This window comes from Nyctereutes procyonoides, unplaced genomic scaffold, assembly GCF_905146905.1.
Source record: "Nyctereutes procyonoides isolate TBG_1078 unplaced genomic scaffold, NYPRO_anot_genome, whole genome shotgun sequence".
Classification (NCBI taxonomy): Eukaryota; Metazoa; Chordata; class Mammalia; order Carnivora; family Canidae; genus Nyctereutes; species Nyctereutes procyonoides.
The window spans coordinates 17,560,565-17,583,979 of record NW_026575021.1 but is presented as its reverse complement, the minus strand read 5'-3'; the positions used below and the strand labels follow the sequence as shown (position 1 = coordinate 17,583,979).

The following is a 23,415-nucleotide window of genomic DNA, read 5'->3' as shown; positions in this document are numbered from 1 at the left end:
TGACTTTGGCTTAGGGCATGTCCCCGGGATCTTGGGATCAAGTCCCTCATTGGGCTTCCCACAGGGAGCCTGCTTCTCCCTCTGCCTCAATCTGTGTCTCTCATGAATAAACAAGTTTTAAAAATCTTTAAAAACAAACAAACAAAACTCTAGCAATTTCATGTAAATAGCTCATTCTTAGGAAAAGCAAGAAAATGGAAGGAAGGAAACTAATCCAATTGATATGCATATATATACATACCTCAACTGGGTTAATATATATGCTTATACTGACACATACGTATTTATTAGCACGTACTAATGTATTATCAGCAAATCTATATCTAAATTATGTTACTCTACATCTTTTCATCTCTCCTTATATGTAAAATACCAATTAGATTCTTATATGTTATTAACATATTAATATAGTATATTAATTATAGCAATATTTCTATATGACAGAAAAAATGAGAAAAGACAGGAAGATAAAAAGATATGGAAAAACTCAGAGGTGATTTGCTGGCAAAAGTTTTTAGCAGTAGAGAAAAGCACAAACTACCTCCAAATTTTTTAAAAGATCATTAAACTTCTGTGGTATCTTTACTTTCTCTAACCTTTTTCCTTTGAACCTATGAATCATACACTAGTATTAGGAAAACTAACAAAACAAGCCAAATTACCATAGATGTGCAGACTATAAATTTAAGTGTTTTAAACAATCTCTGATTTTTCATATCAGCCCCAAAATACTCATTGAGTAAGTGCCTGACATTAATAAATGAAAGCATATTACATGTCCTTCGAAAAGGTGAAATGAATGTTCTGTGAAGAAATAAACATTACTGATTACTTTTTTTTCTTTGTCATCATTCAAGACCTTTGTTTTTCCAGAAGCAAGATTTGTAGGTTTAGTTTGTTTACAGACCACAGAAGGAGTCCTCATTTGCGATTGTTTGCCATACTCATGTTATAATTCATTGTTCTAAAAAAAAAAAAAATAGATTATATCACTGAGGGATGCCTTCAGGTCAGCTCATGATCCTGGGGTTTTGGGATAGAGCCTCATTGGGCTTGGGGTATCTGCTTCTCCCTCACCCTCTGCCCCTCTCCCCCCAGGTTGTGCTGTCTCTCACTCTCTGTCTCTCAAATAAATAAATAAAAACTTTTTTTAAACAAAGATTCTATCACTGAAATATATAACCTATCCAAGAACCTCAGTGACAGCTACTACTCACTAGCCCAACTATTACCATTGATCCTGCCACTAGCAAATTCAAGGATTAACATGTTTGGGGAAAATTAACCCAGTGAAGGTCTTCTAGGGATATACCTTATGTTTTCCTCATGTAAACTCCTAAACACTACATTTCTTCTGTTATCCACCTGAAACTCACTGTGAGTTATGAAATCACTAGAACTTAAACAAAAGGTCAGCGAAAATATCTGTTACTGCCCCAAACCAGACAATTTTCCATGTTTAATCAAGGCCTTTCATTTTACCACATTTTCCTGTTTGCGTCTGGGTGTGACACATTCACATAATCCTTCAATTCCTGAAGGTATGACAAGATCTATGATCAAATCTGACTCGTGGCTTTGTTATTCTATCATACTTTTAATTCTTGTATAAGGAAAAGAATTGGTGTGGGTAACTCTCATATTGTACGCAACTTCAAAAGTCCTTCCTGGATGTTACAAATTGAGAAATTGTCCACACAGAATGAGCACCTGGGAATTTTGATTTGCCTCCCGGGCTGAATCACAGAAGACAAGCAGAGTGCACATGATTCTGATTTTGGCTGACAGTCTCGGTTTGCTTTTAGTCAGCAGAATTGATATTATATTCCCGAAAAGGATTGTTCATAATGACATCGAAAGATCTAGAGTTTACGTGCAAAATTTTGTTTCTACAAAGTCTAGAGCTCAATTTCTTTTTTAAGATTTTATTTATTTGACACAGAGAAAGAGAGCACAAGCAGGAAGAGCGGCAGAGAGAGGCAGAGGGAGAAGCTGACTCCCCCAAGAGCAGAGAGCCCAACTTGGGGCAGGATCCCAAGACCTAAGATCAGGACCTGAGTGGAAGGCAGACCCTTAACCTACCGAGCCACCCAGGCGCCCCTTGAGTCTCGTCTCTTAGATATTGAAAAATTTCAAGAACCCCTTCCTCCTCTCAAAAATCCATATTCTCCATAGATGTGATTCTGCTGCCCCATCAGTGTGGGATGCTTGTTTTCTGACCCACCTCTAGGTTGAACAAAGAAAAAAAATGGCTAACCCATTTCTAGCCAGGGAGGCCAGTGATCATTCTTTACCCTTTATGGTACAGTACAAAGTCAGAGTGATTGTGTTTCAAATCTCATTGTGAGCACTTCCAGCTATTTGACCTTGGCAATTTATTTAACATCTCCATTTTTCAGTTTTCTCATCTGTAAAATCTGTACAAAAATATCCAACTGACAGGCACCAAGGGCTAATCCTAGAACAAAGTAGATACTTGACAAATGGTTCCTCTCTCCTATTTCAAACTCTGAAAACTAGGGCCCTGTAGTTTAAATGCCATCATTTTTTCCCAACAGTATCTATATTCTTTCTGTTGATGCATGAATGATTAATGTTTCGTGCACCTAAGAATTTGTTTCCACCAGTTTTTTTTTTTTTTTTTAGGAAGGTTCTGGAAACAATGTATACATACTCTTTATTTTCTGTCATTCATGTGTTAGCATTACCAAGATGTATGGTGTGTTTTCCTTCTTGTAAATATTCATCCGTCAATACCCATTTGTTGATAATCTTGTTAGGTACTAGACCGAGTCCAGGAGACTCATTATATGGAAATGACAAAAATGAGAAGCCTTCGGCCTTGAGGCCTTTTGGCAGCCAATATACTGAGTTCTCTCTGACAAAGCTTTACTTGGATGCTGAATGAAAAGGGACTAGCTGGGATCCCTGGTGGCTCAGCAGTTTAGCGCCTGCCTTTGGCCCGGGATGTGATCCTGGAGTCCGGGGATGGGGTCCTGTGTCGGCCTGAAGCCTGCTTCTCCCTCTGCCTGTGTCTCTGCCTCTCTCTCTCTCTGTCTATCATGAATAAATAAATAAAATCTTAAAAAAAAAGAAGAAGAAAGAAGAAAGAAAGAAAGAAAGAAAGAAAGAAAGAAAGAAAGAAAGAAAGAAAGAAGAAAGAAAGAAAAAAAGAAAGAAAGAAAAAAAAAAAGAAAGAAAAGGGACTAACTTTTTTTCAAGAGGAAGGAAGAGTCTCTTAGGTGGGATTCCCTGGAATCCAACTCTGAGGGGACATTTGTGTGCAGGAAGTTTACTGGGGAGAGCTCTAAAAATTACCATCTGTCAGGAAGTAAAGAAACGGTGGGGTCTGGGGTCTGGGGTTGCAGGAAGAGCTGCTGTTACCGCCGAAGATTCAGGGGCCGCTCTGAGGAGCTCTGGAGCTGGGGTAGCCTTTCAGAGCTATTCTGAATTGAGGCAGGGGAGCAGGCCTCTGTCCCTACTGACCAGTCGCTGGATGCGGCTACCTCTGGGCAGATGTGCAGGCACAGCTTGGGGTGAGACACTTCCCTCAGGCCCTGGGCTGTGCCCAGAGAAGGCCTCCTGGGAGCTGCCTGCGGCCCAGGTTCACAGCACTGGGCCCAGCTCTGATGTACCACCCGGAGAGAGCCCCTGAAAGGGAACGACCTAGGAGGTGCATCCATCCGAGCTTCAGGGCAGGGGAGGGGAGGGCAGGAGGGGAAGGAAAGGTCAGAGAAGGGGAGAGGCAGGGAGGAAAGGAGGGGTGATGGAGAGGGGGTGGGGTGCGGAGGGGACAAGAAGGAGAGGATGGGAGGAGAAGGGATAGGAGGAGAGTCGAGGACTTGAGTCTTAAATTTTCTTTTTTTCTCTCTTTTCTTCTATCCTTTCCCTTCCCAGCTCTCCTGTCTCCTCCCTCCCTCCTTCTCTGTTTGCCTCCTTTCTACCTTCCTTCCAGCTCTCCACGTACTTCTGAGAAGTAAAACAATGCAACTTGACAGAGAAGAAGCAGGAGGATGAAGGTGCCCTGGCAGGAAGCTGGGCCAGCAGCCAGCCCAGGGCCCACCCCGCAGGCGTGGAGGTCTCAGCCTCTCCAGGGGTCCTTGACTACACCTACCTAAGCGAGGTAGAAGAACCTCACTTCATTAACATACCGAATGATCAGAAATAGTAAGTTGTTGCTCCAAGCCACTGACTCTGGGATTGGCTTGTTACATAAGAATATCATTATCCGGTTGATGTTCAACGGGTGGTATTCACCAAACATAAAGTCAAGGTGGAAATTCTCAGGCCTGCAAAACCTTGCAGTGAGTGAGCACCCAGGAAAGCCGGGCCACTCCATTCTTTCCCCACCCTCCTTCCTTCCCTCTGCCACCCTACCCTCATTCCACCTCTGGGCAGTATCCAGCCTCAATTGACTTGAGTGCCAGAGTAATTAAGGTCTGGATCATTCTTGTCAACTCCGAATGATACAGAAAACTTACTTAGTTTCAGCACCTAGAGGAAATCTTTCATCGGCTAGTATTTTAATTTATGTTTAAGGCCCTTGAACAGCAAGACCTAAAATTGCGTTCTCCCTAGGACCTTCTGTACCAATTGCTTTTATGATCAATTTTCAAATGATAGCTTATTTCTTTCATACTTGGGAGATGCCAGTTCAAGATCTTTCGTGTAAGACAGAGTTAATGTGTGTCTTAACTTTCACGGATTATGCTCCTCCAATGTCTTTAGATATTTTCTTTTAAAATAGCTAACAGAAAAAAAATTAAAAAATAAAAATAAAATAGCTAACAGATAAGTTGTTTTGAGCTATAGTAAACTTGCTAGTTTCCCGAATGACGACTCTATGACTCTGCTACTTCTACAATGACTTAAAGGAAAAAAAAGATAAAGTAACTCACCACAAAATGAAATGAGATGAAATAAAACAGCATATGACAATGTCAGATTGATAAAAAGGCTGTCAAGTTTATTTTAAAACCTCAGAATCTTGACACTAATTGCTAGCATTTGCTTAGACATACTATTTTGTCTAAGCCGGCTTCTTTTGGTTGAATGACTGATTTCAAAATACCTTTTATAGTACAAGCAATAGCAGATTAGTATTGCTGCTCCCACTGCTTTGCACGAATATTTGAGGTGTCACTTTTAAAAAAGAAATAGTTAAGTGACCGGGTCACACAACAAAGAGAACTTTTAAACGCCTGGCACATGGTAGATACTTAATATTTATCGAATCAATGAAAACCAGCAAAATGTCATTTACCTCAAATGCCGACTAATAGGCTTGTGAAATTTTAATGACTCAAGAAATTTGTTAATGCTTCCTCTGAACCTTGCTGACAATGTGTCTTTTGTGACAAATTTGTTGATTAAGACAATGACTTAATGATACTCTGCTACGTGCCTACCTCTTTCCTGGTACTAGATGAACCAGGAAAGAAAGTCGGATAGAATATGTCTATGAGGGGAAATGTGTCGAGTGAAGCCAATAAATACAGCAAACAGTACATTGGGGGATATGGTGGATGGAAGAAGAAAGATCCTATGATACTTTAAAAGAATGTCTTGGGATCCCTGGGTGGCGCAGTGGTTTGGCGCCTGCCTTGGGCCCAGGGTGTGATCCTGGAGACCCGGGATCGAATCCCACGTCGGGCTCCCGGTGCATGGAGCCTGCTTCTCCCTCTGCCTGTGTCTCTGCCTCAATCTCTCTCTCTCTGTGACTCTCATAAATAAATTAAAAAAAAATTAAAAAATAAAAGAATGTCTTTGTATCTTGCTCTGGAGGTGGTTTCGAGCTTACATTTGAATAAAAATATCTGACCTGAGAATTAATCGCATTTCAATCACAATAATGGGGGAAGAGGATCAAGTCCTGGCCCAGGGAGAGCCGGGAGGAAGTCCCCCCTCCTCACTCTGCTTCCTGCTGAGATCCTCTCCCCGGTTCTCTCCACATCTGAGCTTTTTCCTTGAGCTTGTTTCTTAGACTATGAATTTCTGAGTTGGGAGAGGTGGAAAACCATTTTAAGATGTTCTACTGCTCAGCTGGAAGTTACAAGAAGAAAACAAATGGGGTGAGAAAAAGGAGAAATACACTCACAGGACAGGGCTCATGAGCTGAAGGAGGTATTGTCAGTCAGTCACTGTTCCACAACGGGGAAACTGGCTGAAAAGTCAAAAAAAAAACAAAAAGATTGGAAAAAATAATCTACTATATTCATTCTTTTGATTAAAAAAAAAGTAGTTTTGTACATTCGAATATTTTGAGAGTTTCTTTCAGAATTTTAAAGGTATAAAAAAGTAGGCAAAAAAAAGGGAAGTTTAAATACTAATGTATAAGATTTGTACATAGTTGAATAAGAAGACAGCTCGAGGCCTGAACTCCATCCTTTATTCCCAGCTTTTAAATCATCTTTTTTATCCCTTAGGTACTTGGGACCACGTGGAGTTCATCTTGAGGACTGTATCTGATTAAAAAAGAAAGAAGGGTGTCCGGGTGGCTGAGTGGGCCAAGCGTCTGTCTTCCTTTGGAACAAGTGCTGATCCTGGAGTCCCCAAATTGAGCCCCTTGAGGGAGGGGTGGGGGGGTCCTGCTCAGTGGGGGGCCTGTTTCTCCTTCTCCCTCTGCCCCTCCCCCTGCTCCTTCTCTCTTTCTCAGTCTCTCCCTCACACACTCTCTCCATGTAGATGCTTGCACACATGTGTGTATAAATGCAGAGAGAATAGAAAACTAAAGCCAAATGGTTGCCAAAGGTTTCCACTGGAAAGTGAGGATGTAGAACAATGGTGAAGAGAAACTTGCACTTTTTTATTCCGCATACATCTGCAGTGTATGAATCTCTTATGATAAATTATATTACATATTTCCCCGTAATATTAAAAATAAAAGAAAAAAAACAAATACGCTGAGTCTTGCTTTTTAAGGTAGGCTCAGATGGCAGAAATAAGCAGTTTATTTTATAACACAAGGAAGGATGAGTTTGTTTCTCTTCTGGTTTCTGGATGAAATGATAAAAAAAATGATAATACATTTGGGAAACAGAAAGCAGCCCATAAACTAATATGTGCAAGGCAAAGTGAGCCTTTTATGGCTATTAGCTCATATTTTAGCCACATACTACAAACAAATCCTAACATTTATCAACAACCAAGTTAGAACATCTGCCTTCCTTGGCAACCAGAGAGAGCCCCATATTTATGCTTCAAGATAGTCATAAAGTGTCTCATGAGCCTACCAATTGCTTGTAGGAAAGGCAGAGCATCATCTACACAGTTATACCCATAAAATACGTGTAATACTTCGTCTGGTTCTTACCTTCCTAAGTGGGAGGTAATATTTGTGTAGAGGAGATAGGGACTGAGAAAAGGAGAGGGAGGCTACAAAGGGAAGCAAAAATGAAATTCAGCAGGAACCCTGCCCCGCCTGGTGTTTATCTGAGTTGGGCACAACTTGACCACCCTTCCACATGTATCTCCACACACCCTCACTTCTCCTTCCCTATCTTTTTGCTCCTTACTAGCATTGAGGGAGCTCGTATAAAAGGCATCGGGAGAGCGTGAAAAAGCACATTGTTGCAGACTCCTGGGCAGCAGCTCACCCTCACTCTGAGGTCTCCGGCTTCTAGGAACAGCTGTAGCTTGGTCTTCCCCACCATGAACCTCAGACCTAAGGCCACCTCCTCCTGTACCAACGCCAGCACTCTCCAGGTCCTACAGGGGCTGCTACTGCTGTCCCTGCTCCTGGCTACACTCATCCCCTCGACTGCTGGAGAAAGTAAGAGAAAGGCAGGAAAACTGAGGGTGGGGTGTCTGCTGCTCTGCAGCTGTGGTTGCTTCTGCTGCAGCAGTGTATGGGGGAAAGCCTGCCCTGGTTCTCCTGGGGCTGGAGACGGTCTTTATACTGATAACTCTAAGTGGCGAGGTTGTGCTTCGTGGGCACTTAACATGTGCCAGGCGCTCTGCTTAGGTACTTGACCGAAGGTTTGAAGATCATGTACACAGCGGCTCTGTGAGAGCCAGCTAACGAATAAGGGGACTAAGGAAACAAGTCAAGAGATAGGGTCTTCACCATAACCGTGACCACTAATAGAGCCACATTTTCTACTCCAGCTAAGAGTGTGGACTGTGAGCGGTTCTTGGAACTTCGTTGCATGTGTACAAAGACTGTCTCTGGCATTCATCCAAGTAACATCCAAAATTTGGAGGTGCTCAGAGCAGGACCCCACTGTGCCAACGTCGAAGTGATGTAAGTCCTTGCTTCCATATCATTGTCTCATTGAGAGTTAGGGAAACCTATATTACCCCAGCCCCATGGATCCCCTCGGAGAGTCATGGCAGGACACTCACACAGAATTCCTTTTTTTTTTTTTCTTAAAATTTTATTTATTTATTCATGAGAGACACACACAGAGAGAGAGAGAGAGGCAGAGACACAGGCAGAGGGAGAAGCAGGTTCCATGCAGGGAGCCCAATGTGGGACTCGACCCTGGGACTTCAGGATCATGCCTTGGGCAGAAGGCAGGCCCCAAACTGCTGAATGAATATTCTCAGGCGTCCCTCACACAGAATTCCATTCCCTCTTTCAGAGCCATGCTGAAGAATGGGAAGAGAATCTGCCTGGACCCAGAAGCTCCCAAAATCAAGAGAATAGTCCAGAAAATTTTGGAAAGTGCTGAGTGAACGGCATGACCTGTTCTCGTTCTGTCAAACTCTTTTATCCCCCACGAATGGTCGGAGTTTCAAGGCTTGACTCTCTGGAGTTCTTATTTATCCAAAATACCTATTTACGTTGTATGAAACTTTGGATATGTTTTCTATTCTGCCTCAAAAAGTCGCATGGTATTCTGAGAAGGCTGGTTAATAGATCCAAAGAGAAGGCGACAATAAGCAAACTTACATTCGAAATATAGTGTCTGGTTTATTCTCTAACTCTTGGTTAAATGTGGCCCCTTGCTTTGCATTCCTTTATTTAAAATTTTCTTTTCAAATACTTGCATGTGTGTTAACTTATCTGGTTGTACTTTACTGGTTAGACTAGCTATGCCCATGATGATTAACAGATTCCATAATGGTCAATGATATTAGGAATTGCACAGAGCCCGGAATAGAGCATTTGTTCAATAAATGTTTGTTAATTAATTTAGGCACAATTTAGGCACATAATAGAGTTTTTCATTGTCTTAATCTTAGGATGTCTTCTTTCAAAGCATTTTCTGAAAGAGCTTTTAAGTGTTTATTTTAACCTTCAAACCCCAAAATAATAAAGTTGGATAATGTGAGCCTTGTAAGCAGAGGTGATTTATTTTAAAGAGAATATATTTAATCCTAGTGGAATAAAAAAATAAATGATGAAAAACATTAATATTCTCTATTTTTAAAGATTTCAGCATTTTCAATAATAATACTAATAACAATACAGGTGTAATATGGTGTTAAATGTTTTAACCAATCATGTTTCTATGTATTTGCATTCACTTAATATCTGCCTGGTTACAATTTTAGTATTAGAGTCAACCTTGTGAATTGAGTGAAATAAAAAATGTAAACCTTATCAGACTTCTAATTACTATTTTATAATCAACAGAACTTTCATTCTTTTTAAGATTGTTTTTATTTGAATACAGCTGACACCCAATGTTGCATTCATTTCAGCGGAGTGATCACACTTCCCAATACCTTATGCCGTGTGCACAAGTACCATCTGTGATGTTATGACACTGTTACAACACTATTACGACATCATTGACTATATTCCCTATACTGTGTCTTTTGTTCCAATGGTCTACTCATTCCATAACTGGAAGCCTCTACTTCCTGTCCCCCTTCATCTGCTTTGCCCATTCTCTTCCCCTTCCCTCTGGTATTTCTTAATCCCTTAAATTTACACCCACACTATTCTTACACAAGTGTTAACAGGAAATCAAAATTTGTTATTGCTTTGTTGTCATATATTAATTTTAACAGAATTGTTGGAGGAAAAATGCCTTAATTACCTTTTTTTTTACACCTCAACATTCCACAGTATAGCAAGCAAAATGGCTAGTTGATGATTTGTGTCATTTTAAATGTATTATAATAACAGCTGAACTTTATTGATAAGTTTCAATATACCAGGCATATTGAGTGTTCTGTAAGAATGAATTAAATAATTCTCACAAGATAGCTGTGATCTGGTTAAGAGGACATCCTCTGCAGAGAGAATAATTGGATAAATAACTCTACCACTTGCTAGCTGTGTGACTTTGGGAAAGTTGCACGACCTTTCTGTGCCTTAGTTTCTTCATTTCTAAAAGGGGATAATAGCATTATTTATCTCACACAGTTGATGTGAAAATTAAGAGTTAATAAATTCAGAGGGCTAGAAGTAATGCATATCACATTATAGCCCATATATAAATGGGTAACTATTTGTTTTTATTACTATTAGCATCCCAGGTGTTATAGGGAAGAAAACTAAAGTTCAGAAAGATTAGGAAATTTCTTTCAAAGTCAGATAACTAAGTAGGTGACAGAGTGGGGGTTTGAAACTCTGCTTTTAACCACCACACCACTCTCCTTGATTCTTCTTTCTCTAGTAGAGATTACATTACGTGTCACGCAATGTCACTGGCAAACAAAATAGGACCTGATCATAATAAGTAGCATACTGTGATGATTATAGTAGAAGAAATAAGGTCATCAACCCCAACCTCTGGATGGATTTTGGGGAACATTCATGTATTAAGCATTTAGTTTACAAATTTTATATATTAAGATCTCTTTTTATTATCTTCTCATCATAGGCTCAGTAACTTAAAATGTTTTGTCTGCAAAATAAATGTATTTGTTAATAGCTAACAATTGTGTGTGTGTGTGTGTGTATATATATATGACATATACATGTAACAAAGCAGTAAATGGGGATTGCAGTCATTTTCATTAGTTTTTCTCCAATAAATCAAAATAGTTCAGACATCTCATTCATTTCTATAGTGGTTTCCTACTGAAATCCAACAGCTCCAGCTCCTGAGACATGACACAGTTTCTTCACTGCTATACCTCCTAAGATGGAGATGTCTTTTATTTTTGTGTACACATGTTAAACTGTTTCATTTAATGCAGAGAAAGAATAATTTAATTGCCACTTACTACTTCCTGCAAATACTGAAATCCATGGGTAAGTTTGCACAAATCCAGTATCCCTCCCATCCACATCCCAAACCATCCCTTCTGTCCGCTCCCTCTGCCACAAACACTATTTGGGATCTCAAGTTTTAATGCAATAAACTTGTCTAATTTATAGCATATTCTGTATTAGCCATTGCTTTGGATGCTGGCTATTCAAAAAATGTAAGTCACAGAGAATTGTCCTTGAAGAGATCACTGTCTAGTAGGAGAGGCAGTTAGGTTGAAAAATCATCACAACCATGCGAGACACATACTAAAGTGGAGACATGCTCTAACTGCATGAAGAGACAGACACATAAACAAGTCAAAGCCTCAGCATCATCATTGTCAAAATTTGCTATCTTCATGAATATAGTACTTTATATCAAGTCCCTACCCATGTGCTAGAAGAGTGATAAATGTCATGATCTCTCTCACCTTATAGAACTTTCCATCTGGGGAGACAAAACATTTTAAACACTTTCAAACACTCACACACATGCATATACATGTGTGTATAATGTACATATGTGCAGGGCACCTGGGTGGCACAGTCGGTTAAGCATCCAACTCTGATTTTGCTCAGGTCATGGTCTCAGGGGTTGTGGGATGGAGCCCCACATCAGGCTCTACACTCAGCAGGGAGTCTGCTTGATATGTTTCTCCCTCCTCTGCCCCTCCCCCTGCTCATGTGTTCTCTCTCTCTCTCTCTCTCTCTCTAAAATAAGTAAATAAAATGTACACGTGTGCACTTTTGGAAGATCTGTGAGAAATCACAAATACATAGGGTGCTACAAAACACAACACAATTAGCTGTAGCTGTCAGGAAAGGCCTCTTGGAGGAAGTGATGTCAGGCTGACACTAGAAATTCAAAAAGGACTTGGTCAGCGGATAGGCAGGCGGTGGGTGGGACACTAAGAGAAGGAACACTGTAGGCCCAGGAAGCAAACTGCACCCCCCTGCAGAGGTCTGGTCCTGATGAGCATTAAAAAGCCAGCCAGGTCCGTGCAATGGGCTACTGATGCCCTTCCCACTGCTAATCAGTGTGAGAGAAAGCTTTTGGCTTTGAGGTGACGGTATACCTTGCCCTAATCAAGAGCCCAAGTCATCCTTTTTCAGGAAAGGGAAGATGGTTCATATTGATCCCTTGACCTTTCCTGTGTGGGATTCTGTTGCATATGCTCCATTCACTCTTCTGAATCTTTTCCACGCGCCACTCCCTGATGCTCTGGCCAACAGTACCGCCTGCCTTAAACTGATGCCCAGTACTGGTCCAGGTCACATCAGGCCTGCAAACTCCCCTCCTTCATCTCATTTCTGGGCCCAGACCAATGGAGATACATCTAAGCACCAAGTTTCTACAGAGAGAATGCACTCAAATATGACTTTCGCAACTTTTCTCAGAGTGAGAGGATGGATGAGGATAAGCAGACTTTGCTCCCTAGAGTTTATCCGGTGAAGGCCGGTAGGGCGGCAGAGATTCTGTACAAGAGAGACTGAGGGAGGCTTCCACAACCGGGGCAAACTCAGAACTAAGTCGTCATCTAAAGACCACGTTCAGGGCAGCCCGGGGGGCTCAGTGGTTTAGCGCTGCCTTCGGCCCAGGGTGGGATCCTGGAGACTCGGGATCGAGTCCCACGTCAGGCTCCCTGCATGGAGCCTGCTTCTCCCTCTGCCTGTGTCTCTGCCTCTCTCTCTCTCTCTCTGTCTCTCATGAATAAATAAATAAAATAATAAATAAATAAAGACCACATTCAACTGTTTGCCAGCAAGGAAACAATTGCTAAGGACACAGCTTTAACGAGCTCAGCCGCCCAAGGCAGCTGAGTGGTAACCGGTAGGAAAGGCAAGTGGGAATATGCGGTTCTTGAGTCGGGAGTCGGGAAGAAACAGCCTGTGTCAGGTGTGACGGTTCCAGCTCTGCCCCTGCAGCTGGTGACCACAGAGAAGTCTACAGCAGCCACCAAAGGCCACATGCGGGCTGCCTCTGACTGCGCGGTGAATTCAGGGTGGGGTTGGGGAGGAGGGTCTTGCTCTCAGCATCCAGCTCCCCCGCCCAGTCTTGGCTGCCCAGGGCCCAGCTCTTCCTGAAGTGTCTCAGCCTCCCCGGCCTCCACCCCAGGCTTCCCGACACTGGGAGTCAAACAGGCCTGGAGGGTCTCGGGAGCCCCTGGCCCGCAGAGCCCCAGCCCGCGCCCCGCACCCGCCCCTGCCCTCGCGCTCCGCTGCGGCTGCGGCTGCGGCTGACACCTGCCGGGCAGGAGCCTCGCAGCGGGATCCCGCACCCCCAGACCCAGGCTGGGCCCAGGGCTGCGGGCGCGGTCGCCCTCCCTAGAGGTGACAGCTGACGTGGGGGAGGGCAGAGAGCAGGTGGGGCCTCTGGGCCTCTGTCACCCTCCGAGCACTCCCCGGGTGGGCCCTGTGCCCGCAGCCCCGACGCTTCTCTGCGGGACATAAGATTTGCGGGTGAGGAAATGAGAGCCAGAAGCCGCGAGACTCACCCCGAAGGTAGGTCTGGGGGTTCACGGAGCCAGCGGCCCCTGCTGCACCCAGTGCACTCGGAGGGACACCAGGACCTGCGCTGTGTGTGTGAGACCACGGCCAGGTGCCCCGCACGGCAGCAGCCGGCAGGTGACCCAGGTCCCCAACCATGAGAGTCCTGGAGCTCGCTGCTTGCGCTGCCCACGCTCCACCTCCTCCGCGCCCCTGCCCCTTCACTCCGCGCCTCCCCACCCCTGATCACCCCCCCGCCTCCTGCCCCCTTCACCCCGCGCCTCCCCACCCCTCATCACCCCCCGCCTCCTGCCCCCTTCACCCCGCGCCTCCCCACCCTCATCACCCCCCGCCTCCTGCCCCCTTCACCCCGCGCCTCCCCACCCCTCATCACCCCCCGCCTCCTGCCCCCTTCACCCCGCGCCTCCCCACCCCTCATCACCCCCCGCCTCCTGCCCCCTTCACCCCGCGCCTCCCCACCCCTCATCACCCCCGCGTCCTGCCCCCTTCACCCCGCGCCTCCCCACCCCTCGTCACCCCCCCCCCCGGCCTCCTGCCCCCTTCACCCCGCACCTCCCCACCCCTGATCACCCCCCCCCGGCCTCCTGCCCCCTTCACCCCGCGCCTCCCCACCCCTGACCCCTTCACCCCACGCCTCCCCACCCCTCATCACCCCCCGGCCCCCCTCCTCGCCCTCCCTTCACCCGGTGCCTAATCCCGTGTTCAAATCCATCCCCTGAACGACACGCCTTTCCCTGGCGGAGCTTCCCTGAAGAATGGGAGGAAAATCTGCCTGGACCCGACCGCCCCGCTGTATAAGAAAATAATCAGGAAGCTTTTGAGGAGCCCGCTGGCTGCCTGATTCTGTACCTTTGCGCCGGAGGTTTTTTTGTTTTTGTTTTTCATCAGCCACCTAACTGGGAAAATCGTCTGATGTTTTTATTATCCTTCAAGTGCTGAATAAATAAAATAAAATCGACTTGCGGTACAAACGGTTTCTTATTAGAGCAAAGAAATAGCGTCAGCTTGCCATAATTTCATTTAAAAAGACAATTCCAGAATTTTAAGCAAAAATAAATTTGAAGGAAAGTTTAGTTTAATAAAGTCTGGCTTCCCTTGGTGTGTTGCGTTGACCCATACATATTTGCATATTGATATTAATCACACTTAGATGTTACTGGCTTTTTAAAATTAATCAATCAGATTCTGCTTTTATCCCCTTTAGATTTATACTCTATTCTAGTATTAGAAGAATCAACAAAAATGAAACTAGGATTCTCTACTACTTAGTAGAAATATATGTATGCTCTCCAAAGAATTATATTCAAGTATTTTACTCTTTATTGGTAACATTGACATTTCACCAAGGTGAAATGTTAAAAGTGGTTCCTATACCCACACTATTGCCTCTGGTGAATCCTGCCTTTGGCAGATCCGCAGAACTGGTCCTTATTACATCTCATTTACATACCATGCATGTCGCTCTGAGCCTACAAGTGTCTTGAAGAGACGTTTCCTTGACACCCTCACATTCAGTAGCTCTTTATTGCCGTCGACCACCATTCCATGAATCCCTTAACATTGGAGAAATCAAGACTGTATGTTAAACAGCTGTGGAAACTAGGAGAGGCGCAAGACTGTGCTTTCCTTCTTCCTTCAGGAAGACATTACTATGTTCTGGGGGGACAGGAGGGTGCGGCCGGATGGGCATGATAGTTACCTGCTGCTTCTGTGACGAAGTGCCAGGAACACCATGGCATAAACAACACAGGTATATTATCCTACGGTCGTTAAGGTCACAAGTCCAAAATGAGGCTTACAGGCTAAACTCAGGGTGTCCTCAGAGCTGCGTTCCTTCTGCAGGCTGTAGGGGAGACTCTGTCTCCTTGTCTTTCTTAGCTTCTAGAGGTCATCTGCAGTCCTGGGCTGGTGGCCTCTTCCTCCACCTCCAAACTACATCACTCCCACCTGTTTCTGTTGTCACCTTTCCTCTCTCTGCTCTAACTCTTCTACTTCTACTCTGCTTGTCTCTAAAAAGGAGACCCTTTGTGATGACATTGGGCCCACCTGGATAGTCCATAACAATCTTCTCATCTCAATACCCTTAACACATCTGCAAAGTTTTTTTTTTCTTCCTTGCCCTATAAGGTGACATTTTCACCCGTTCCAGCATGGTGCCCAATGCCATGTCACACTTACTTCCCCCCTGTGCCTGAGTCTCCTCATCTGTGAAGTGAGAATAGTATGAGCATATACTTCATAGGTGACCATGAGGAACTAAATAGAAGATATAGGCAAAACGCTTAGCATCATTCCTTCTGCAAAGTCTATGCTTAAGATTAGCAACTATAATTATTACTGTTGCTTTCAATATTGCTGTCAGGGCCGCATCCCAGCTAGTCTGGAGTGTGGACTAAGGTATTCAGCAGAATGACTCTTGGTGAAAAGCAGCAAAATATTGTGATAGGATTAAAAGTTCCTTAAATAAACTTTGGGAAAGAAACATTGGAAGTGGAGTGTGGGTAGTAAGACTGGTTTTTTCTTTGCTTATTTTCCTTTTACAGCCTGCCTCAAACAACCTACTTAGTTAGATTCAATAATCTAGGTTGACTCGAAGGGCCCAAGTAAATTTTGTGAAGTCAACCCAGGCTGGTCCCATGCAAATCCTTCCTTCAGAATTGCAGGAGAATTCTTTTAAGTGGCCGCATTTATCAGCAATGACATTGGGAGAAAGCTTCCCTGCCAGGGGAAAGCCCAAATCAGACAGCACCTTCCGACAGCTTCCTGCTCTAGGAACATTTATGGAGTAATAAAGTTTGAAGGTCCTTACTTTTTTTTTTCCTACAGAAAATGTCCACAAACTAGGCACTTACTGCATAGTCACAGACCTTATCAACTAAACAAAACCACCAAAAGATATTTTGCTTGTGGAAGTTGTTCTGTATTTTTCTAATTATTGCTTTTTTTTCTCCTTGGAAGGCCTTTGTGGTAAAAACAGTTTCCTCTTCATTGCATAGATCATTGAGGGTTTAGTTGGTTTTAAAGATACAACCAACCAAGTTTCTTTCTTATTATAAAAGACAATGAACACATGCTCAGTATGGATAACAGAAAACACAGTGAAATTATAGGGGAAAAAATTTTAAAACAACTGGAATTTTGCCACTCAAAAAAATTTTTAAAGTAGTTATTGGATATTGATCATAAGGTGAACTGCTAATTTTCAATAAATGATCATTGTGCACAGCCATAAAGGAAACAGTAATTACTTCATTGTTAGGGAGCATTCCTGTCCCAATTTTACAGGCAGGAAACCAAGTCCTAGGGTAATAAGTTTTTCCTTGGTCAGAGAAAGAATGTCAAACTGAAGTGATCAAGCATTCACTTGCACATTTATAGGTATTGTGTATTCACTGTATTCGCTGTGTGGGTATTTACATATTTACACACACCCCTAAAACAAATTCGCAATTCAATACCTATCATTGTTTGGTACAGTGTGTTTTGATATTTTATTTTCTTTTTTTTTATTTTTATTTATTTATGATAGTCACAGAGAGAGAAAGAGGCAGAGGCAGAGACACAGGCAGAGGGAGAAGCAGGCTCCATGCACCGGGAGCCCGACGTGGGATTCGAGCCCGGGTCTCCAGGATCGCGCCCTGGGCCAAAGGCAGGCGCCAAACCGCTGCACCACCCAGGGATCCCCTTGATATTTTATTTTCAAGACTATTCTACTTTATCCACTTTTAAGAAAATGTTGGCCACAAGCCTGTGAAGTATTTCATGACCCAGTAATGGATCGTAACTTACAGTTTTAAAACATTACTGCAGTTCTTTGATTAAAGATTTGAGTTTTAAAGTTCATGTTAGGATTTCACCCCAATTAGTGCTTCTCAAGATACTCGGAGCCTCAGTCGGGACAGGATGCTCAGGACCAGCTGGAGAGTTAAATCTCCTTGCGAGTGGTCCATTTTCAATCTCAATCCGCAGGCCTGACCTGGGGTTGGAATCTTTGGAAACCCCATAAGGAGTGGCTTTAGGGGGAAGATAGAACACCAGAGAGAGACCTGTCTGAATTGTTAAGATTCTCTTTTTCGGCTTGGGGCTTCCACTTATACTAACTGCCCACTCAGCTTCAGCCACGCACACCCTATTTGGTCCCTAATGTAAACTGAATCGAGGGCAGAAAACATTGGTTTCTGTGGGGGGGGAGGGGGGCTTGGAAAACGTAAACACATTTAGTAAATTCAATTGATGGTTTGATACCTATTTTTTCTTCCCTTACAGTTCTTACCCTGGAGTGGGTGGATTTAGCCCAGGGATAGTGGGCTCTTGAATAAGGCAATCCTGGGTTACAGAGTTTTGACTCTGTGTGCCCTGAGTTTCTTAGTTTCTTCATCTGAAAAACCAGCAGGAAAATCCACCTCAAAGTTTGCTGGGAAAGGGTGAATTTCACTTATAACAGTACCCAGCATGGGTCTGACTCAGAATTGGAAAATAATGAGCAAAAGTTACTTTTCTTCTCTTCCTTTGGGAGTTTTGCCTCCAAAGTACATTTCATTTCCAAATAGAGGCCACATCCTTGAACTAACAAGCAACCATTGAGAACATGGCCAACAAGCTAGAATCTTCCCTCCACAGAACCACAACTCCAAGCTTGAGTGAAGATAACTATAGCAGTCACCCCTTTCTGCACTTTTGTGTTCCTTGATTTTATATAGCCACTATCAACCTCGGTCTGAAAACTCTGAAAGCAGGTGGTCCTACTTCTAACAGCATCAGAAGGCCCTAGTAGCCTAATGCTCCATCACAATGGTATGCCATTCACCGCTTCATCTCATTATGTAGGCACTTTATCATCTCACATCATCACGAGAAATAGGATGAGTACAATACAATATTTTGAGACTGAGAGACTACATTCAGATAACTTCTACTACAATGTATTGTTACAATTGCTCTATTTTGTTATTGTTGTTATCTCTTACCCTGCTTAATTTATAAGTTAGACTTTATCATAGTTATGTATGTATAGGAGAAAACATAGTATATATAGGGTTCAGTACCATCCACTAAGTCAGGCATCCAGCAGAGGTCTTAGAACATATCCTCCGTGGTTAAGGGTGGGCCACTGTGGTTAAGAAAAAAGTTCAATGTGACAAATACAAGTTGTATTTTCCATTCATGATAAAAGAGAGAAGAAAACCAAATAACAAAACCACGGTGTTTATCACCCAGCGTATCTATAAAATATTCAGGAGATTTGGTGATTGGGAGCCTGGCATAACTGTTTATCTAGTATAGAAAACAAGGACAAGAAATAAACTTTGGGTTTAATCTTGTGAAATATTTATGTCTTTGCCAAGTCAGACCCATGGGAATTATGCTATTATTAGCAAGTGTTGTGATGAGAGGTAATAAAACTTGAAACCAGAGCAGTCATCAAGCAGAATTGGAGCAGTCAGCTCTTTATTTATCCACTGTGTTGGAGAATTAGTGTTCTTTTTGAAATAATTCTAAGGATGAAGATGGGATCAATTGAGGGTAAAGGGAATAAATCAATCTCTAGATAGATAGATGATAGATAGATAGATAGATAGATAGATAGATAGATAGATAGATATAGATGTAGATATAGATCTCTAACAGGATAATGATTAGACTGCATTGTGATTATTCTATTTCTTCCTTTAGATCAGGGATCTTCCTTTAGATCTTCTCTTCATTCCCACTTCCAGAAAAATACCTAATGGAGTGGGTGCTAAATAAATATTAACTACACGAAGGGAACAGTAAGGCAGCTAGTACCATGATGCAATGGTACAGTCGGGTGCTGGGGGACAAGTCATCTTGTCAATGGAAAGTGGGTTGAACCTTAAAGACTCTGTCTTCCCACACCTGACTTTGTTAGGCTCTGAAGTTTCACCAAATTATTCAGACATTAAAACATTCACACCATTTATTGTATCAATGATTTGTATGATTTTTTAGAGTCACATCTGTAACTATTAGGGAATCTGCTAAGAGTCCCCTGTCCATCCACACCCTTCCATCACACAGAGATGCTGCAATATGTACTCATTAAATATGATTTGACTGCAAATACAGTCGATGTGCAACATACACATATATAAAGTACACACAATCAAGCCATCCTTTCTTCATTTCTGTCATAATTCCCACCATAGCTAATTGGATCTCATATTTCCTTAACGTCCTCAACTACTTCAGAAATGTCAATCAACAAGCCAGCTCTGTCATACACCAGCAGAGCCACCCTTTGAAAGAAGTATCACTCAAGGGACCCCTGGGTGGCGCAGCGGTTTAGCGCCTGCCTTTGGCCCAGGGCGCGATCCTGGAGACCCGGGATCGAATCCCACGTCAGGCTCCCGGTGCTTGGAGCCTGCTTCTCCCTCTGCCTGTGTCTCTGCCTCTCTCTCTCTCTCACTGTGTGACTATCATAAATAAATAAAAATTAAAAAAAAAAAAAGAAGTATCACTCAAAATCCTCTGCCTCCAAGATTACCTGAGTACATGGACAGGCTCTAGAAAACAAAAATAAAAACAAAACATCCCCAAAATTGGGAGATAATGAATATTGGAAAATACTGTGGACAGCATGCTCAATATCTAGTTTTTATGATGATTCAGACATTTCCTAGTTGAAATCTGTCTATGCTATGCATGCAATTTTCTTTTGCGGTTTATATATTCATCTTTTGACTTCCTAAATTTGGTTTCCAAAATATGATAATATCATAAGGCTGTTTTCATCTCCAAAACAGATTTCTTATGTGATTATTTCTAAGAAAAGTTTTTTCATTTCTTATTCTTTCACAATTTTGGCTAGCCTGTATTTCTTCCCGTTACCCTATGTGATTATGTGTTGGTTGATTTAGTGAGTAGAAAGTTTAGGAAACAATTTTAAGAAAATAGAGTTGAAAAGCAATTTATAAAACATTTAGAAACCAATAAATCTCAGAAAAAAAAAACCTGACAAAAACTAATATATCAAGTGGTTCTCAGTGTTAACTGAATAATTTTAAGTGTTTGTAGACCAATTATATCATCATTACGATCATGCCAGGAGCACGAAAAATAAATGACCTTCCATTGCAGAAGAAAGCAGACAGACTAAATCAATTTATTAGAAACTGAACTTTATCCAACTTCATATCTCCTACTACAGCTATCACTGTGCTTTACACACATAGATGAATCAAAAAACATATGAGGTAAATAGCTCTTATCCATTCACTTCCTGCCAAGATCTTACACCTTTAATTAGATAGACCATCCAACTACATGAGGCAGATGTTCCATTTGTGGCAGTCAGCCGGGACTTACTTCCCTTGCTTAATCCCTGACATCGTTCAGGTGCTCTGGCTTTGTATATATATTTGTAGGTCCTACTTGTGTTCTTTGGATATGTCGGCAGACCATGGCCCCAGAACTTTCTAAAGATTTTGGTTCAGACTCATTTCTCTGTCTGCCCAAGGTATGATACTCTTCCTCAACTCTTTCACAGTAATTCAAATTCTGACTCATCTGCGTTCACCTATGTCCCCAGAAAGGTTTTACTCAAATACTGAGTGGTCAAAACAGGTAAAGTAAATCTAGGTTGTTGCCGGTTCTTCAAGGATGATTTCCTAGTGTCCCAACCTCAGAACACATTGGTTACATTCAACAATGGCCTGAAACCACTTACTTATGCACTACTTCAACAAACATTTGTTGAATGCTTTGTATGAATCACACTCACACTGGAGATGGGGACACAGAAAGAAATGAGATATGATAGCTTCTTTTCCAAGTGGCACTATGTAAACCAATGGTTCCCAACAATTCGATCTGTAGCCAAGGGCCAGGGCCACCCTTGTTATGAACTCTCTGATGGAAGTGGCTCCTGAGTGACAAGCATCTGATACCCTGGGCCATGCCTATCTGCCTGAGTCATCAGTCTGCCGGGCAGGCAGATTTATTTGGGGGAAAACGTTCCCAAGGTTGGGCGTGAAGAACTGGGAAAACTGAAATAGAGTGTAGACATCTGGGATTCAGCCCTCCTGGGGATCCCATGAGAAGCCATGTAGAAGATCTGCCTAAAACATGAAAAGGAGGAAATACTTATCATTGCTTCTTTTCCTTACTAGCAAGAGATTTTTCCATGGCAGCAATGGAGAAACTTTGGCCGAGAAAAGCACGTGGCACAGCGGAGGTGAGGGGGTGTAAGTTCATACCTGCTTGAAGTCAGTGGCTGCAGAAAGATTTGTAATAATTACAGGGGGCAAATGGAATTCAACCACCAGAGCATCCTTTTGAAGGCCTCTTCCATTTCTTTAAGAGTCGTTATTTGTATTGGTTTAAAGAAAGTGCATAAAACCCTGGTATTTAACCCTTGCAGAAGTAATTGGCTTGGAGAGGCACATGTCCAAACCAGAGAGCAGGCTTGTTTATTTGCAGTAGGCTGCGGGAGTCCTGCACTTACAAACATTCCTGCATTTTGGTTGAGAAAGATTTCACTGCTTAAGTGGCATATTAAAGAAAAATAAATAAATAAGCAACAGGAAACCTTTCCTTTTTACTTCACTTCCCAAAACAAGTGAAGCCATTCCTGGAAGTTAAGTTCTACACAACCTACAAGTGTTAACTACTCCTTGACATGCTTCATTTACTCTCATTTCTTGGCAGCTTCTGTACATAAACTGGACTTCTCCCTGAACACCCTCATTTACGTCACTTTTGGATGGGTCTGGAGATCATTACAGCAAACACTTTCTATTTTTCTTTGGTTACATGAAATTGAGAGATTTGTACAGCGTGATTTGGGCTGAGGTCAAACTCTTTAATCCTATTAAATACGATAAACTGTCCAAACTGGGGCAGCAGATATTTTGAATTTTCATATCTGAGCAAATATGAACTCAACAAAAATTCATTTTTTTTTCTAGGAAGCTACCAGGAAAGCATGCATGTCCACTGATTTCATTTTGGGGTATTCTTTTTTTTTTTTTTTTTAGATTTTATTTATTTATTCATGAGAGACACACACACACAGAGAGAGAGAGAGAGAGAGAGAGAGAGAGAGAGGCAGAGACACAGGCAGAGGGACAAGCAGGCTCCATGCAGGGAGCCTGACATGGGACTAGATCCTGGGTCTCCAGGATCACACCCTGAGCTGACAGCGGCGCTAAACCACTGAGTCACCTGGGTTGCCCCATTTCGGGGTATTCTAAATGGATTTGGAAAAGAGAAACTTTTTGAAAAACAACCTTTTTGTTTTGAAGTAATTTTACATTGACAAAATTTGTAAAAAACAAAAACAAAAACCAGTACAGTTTCCATTTACCCTTCTCTCAGTCTCCCCAGTTGCAAACACTTTACATTAACAGGGTATCCTTGCCAAAGGATATTGGAAACCAACACTGGCATATTATTACCCATGAGGACTTCAGACTATCCTGGACCTCACTAGGTTTTCTACCCACTGTCCTCTTTCTGGTCCAGGACCCAACCCACGATACCACACTGCAGTTCGTTGTGAAATCTCATACTTCCCTCTGAACTATGACCGTTTCTGTGACTTTCCTTATTTTTCATGACCTTGACATTTTTGAAGAGTTCTAATCAGCTATTTGATATTCCTCAATTTAGGTTTGAAGGATTTCTTTTCATGGTTAGACTAGAGCTATGAACTTTTGGGAAAGATACCCAAAAGATAAAGAGCTGAGATGCCCCTTTCATCACATTATTTCAGGAGGCACATGATAGCCACTTAACAC

The 23,415-nt window shown here is 42.5% G+C and overlaps 1 protein-coding gene across 1 annotated transcript; it reads left to right on the top strand.

Annotated features, from left to right (window-relative positions):
- Positions 1–7,585: 7,585 nt before the first annotated feature.
- On the top strand, positions 7,586–9,486 carry LOC129520484 (platelet basic protein-like). The gene is made up of 3 exons (XM_055341487.1): positions 7,586–7,771; positions 8,107–8,242; positions 8,583–9,486. The coding sequence occupies exons 1-3, from the start codon at positions 7,651–7,653 to the stop codon at positions 8,674–8,676; spliced, it is 351 nt and encodes a 116-aa protein (XP_055197462.1). The 5' UTR covers positions 7,586–7,650; the 3' UTR covers positions 8,677–9,486.
- The last annotated feature ends 13,929 nt before the right edge of the window (positions 9,487–23,415 follow it).

What these genes read in the sequence shown, in the direction of transcription:
- LOC129520484 (XM_055341487.1), top strand. Translation starts at nt 7,651, where the DNA reads ATGAACCTCAGACCTAAGGCCACCTCCTCCTGTACCAACGCCAGCACT. An exon ending in CCCCTCGACTGCTGGAGAAA is followed by an intron (nt 7,772 to 8,106) that starts GTAAGAGAAAGG and finishes TTTCTACTCCAG; the next exon opens with CTAAGAGTGTGGACTGTGAG. An exon ending in TGTGCCAACGTCGAAGTGAT is followed by an intron (nt 8,243 to 8,582) that starts GTAAGTCCTTGC and finishes TCCCTCTTTCAG; the next exon opens with AGCCATGCTGAAGAATGGGA.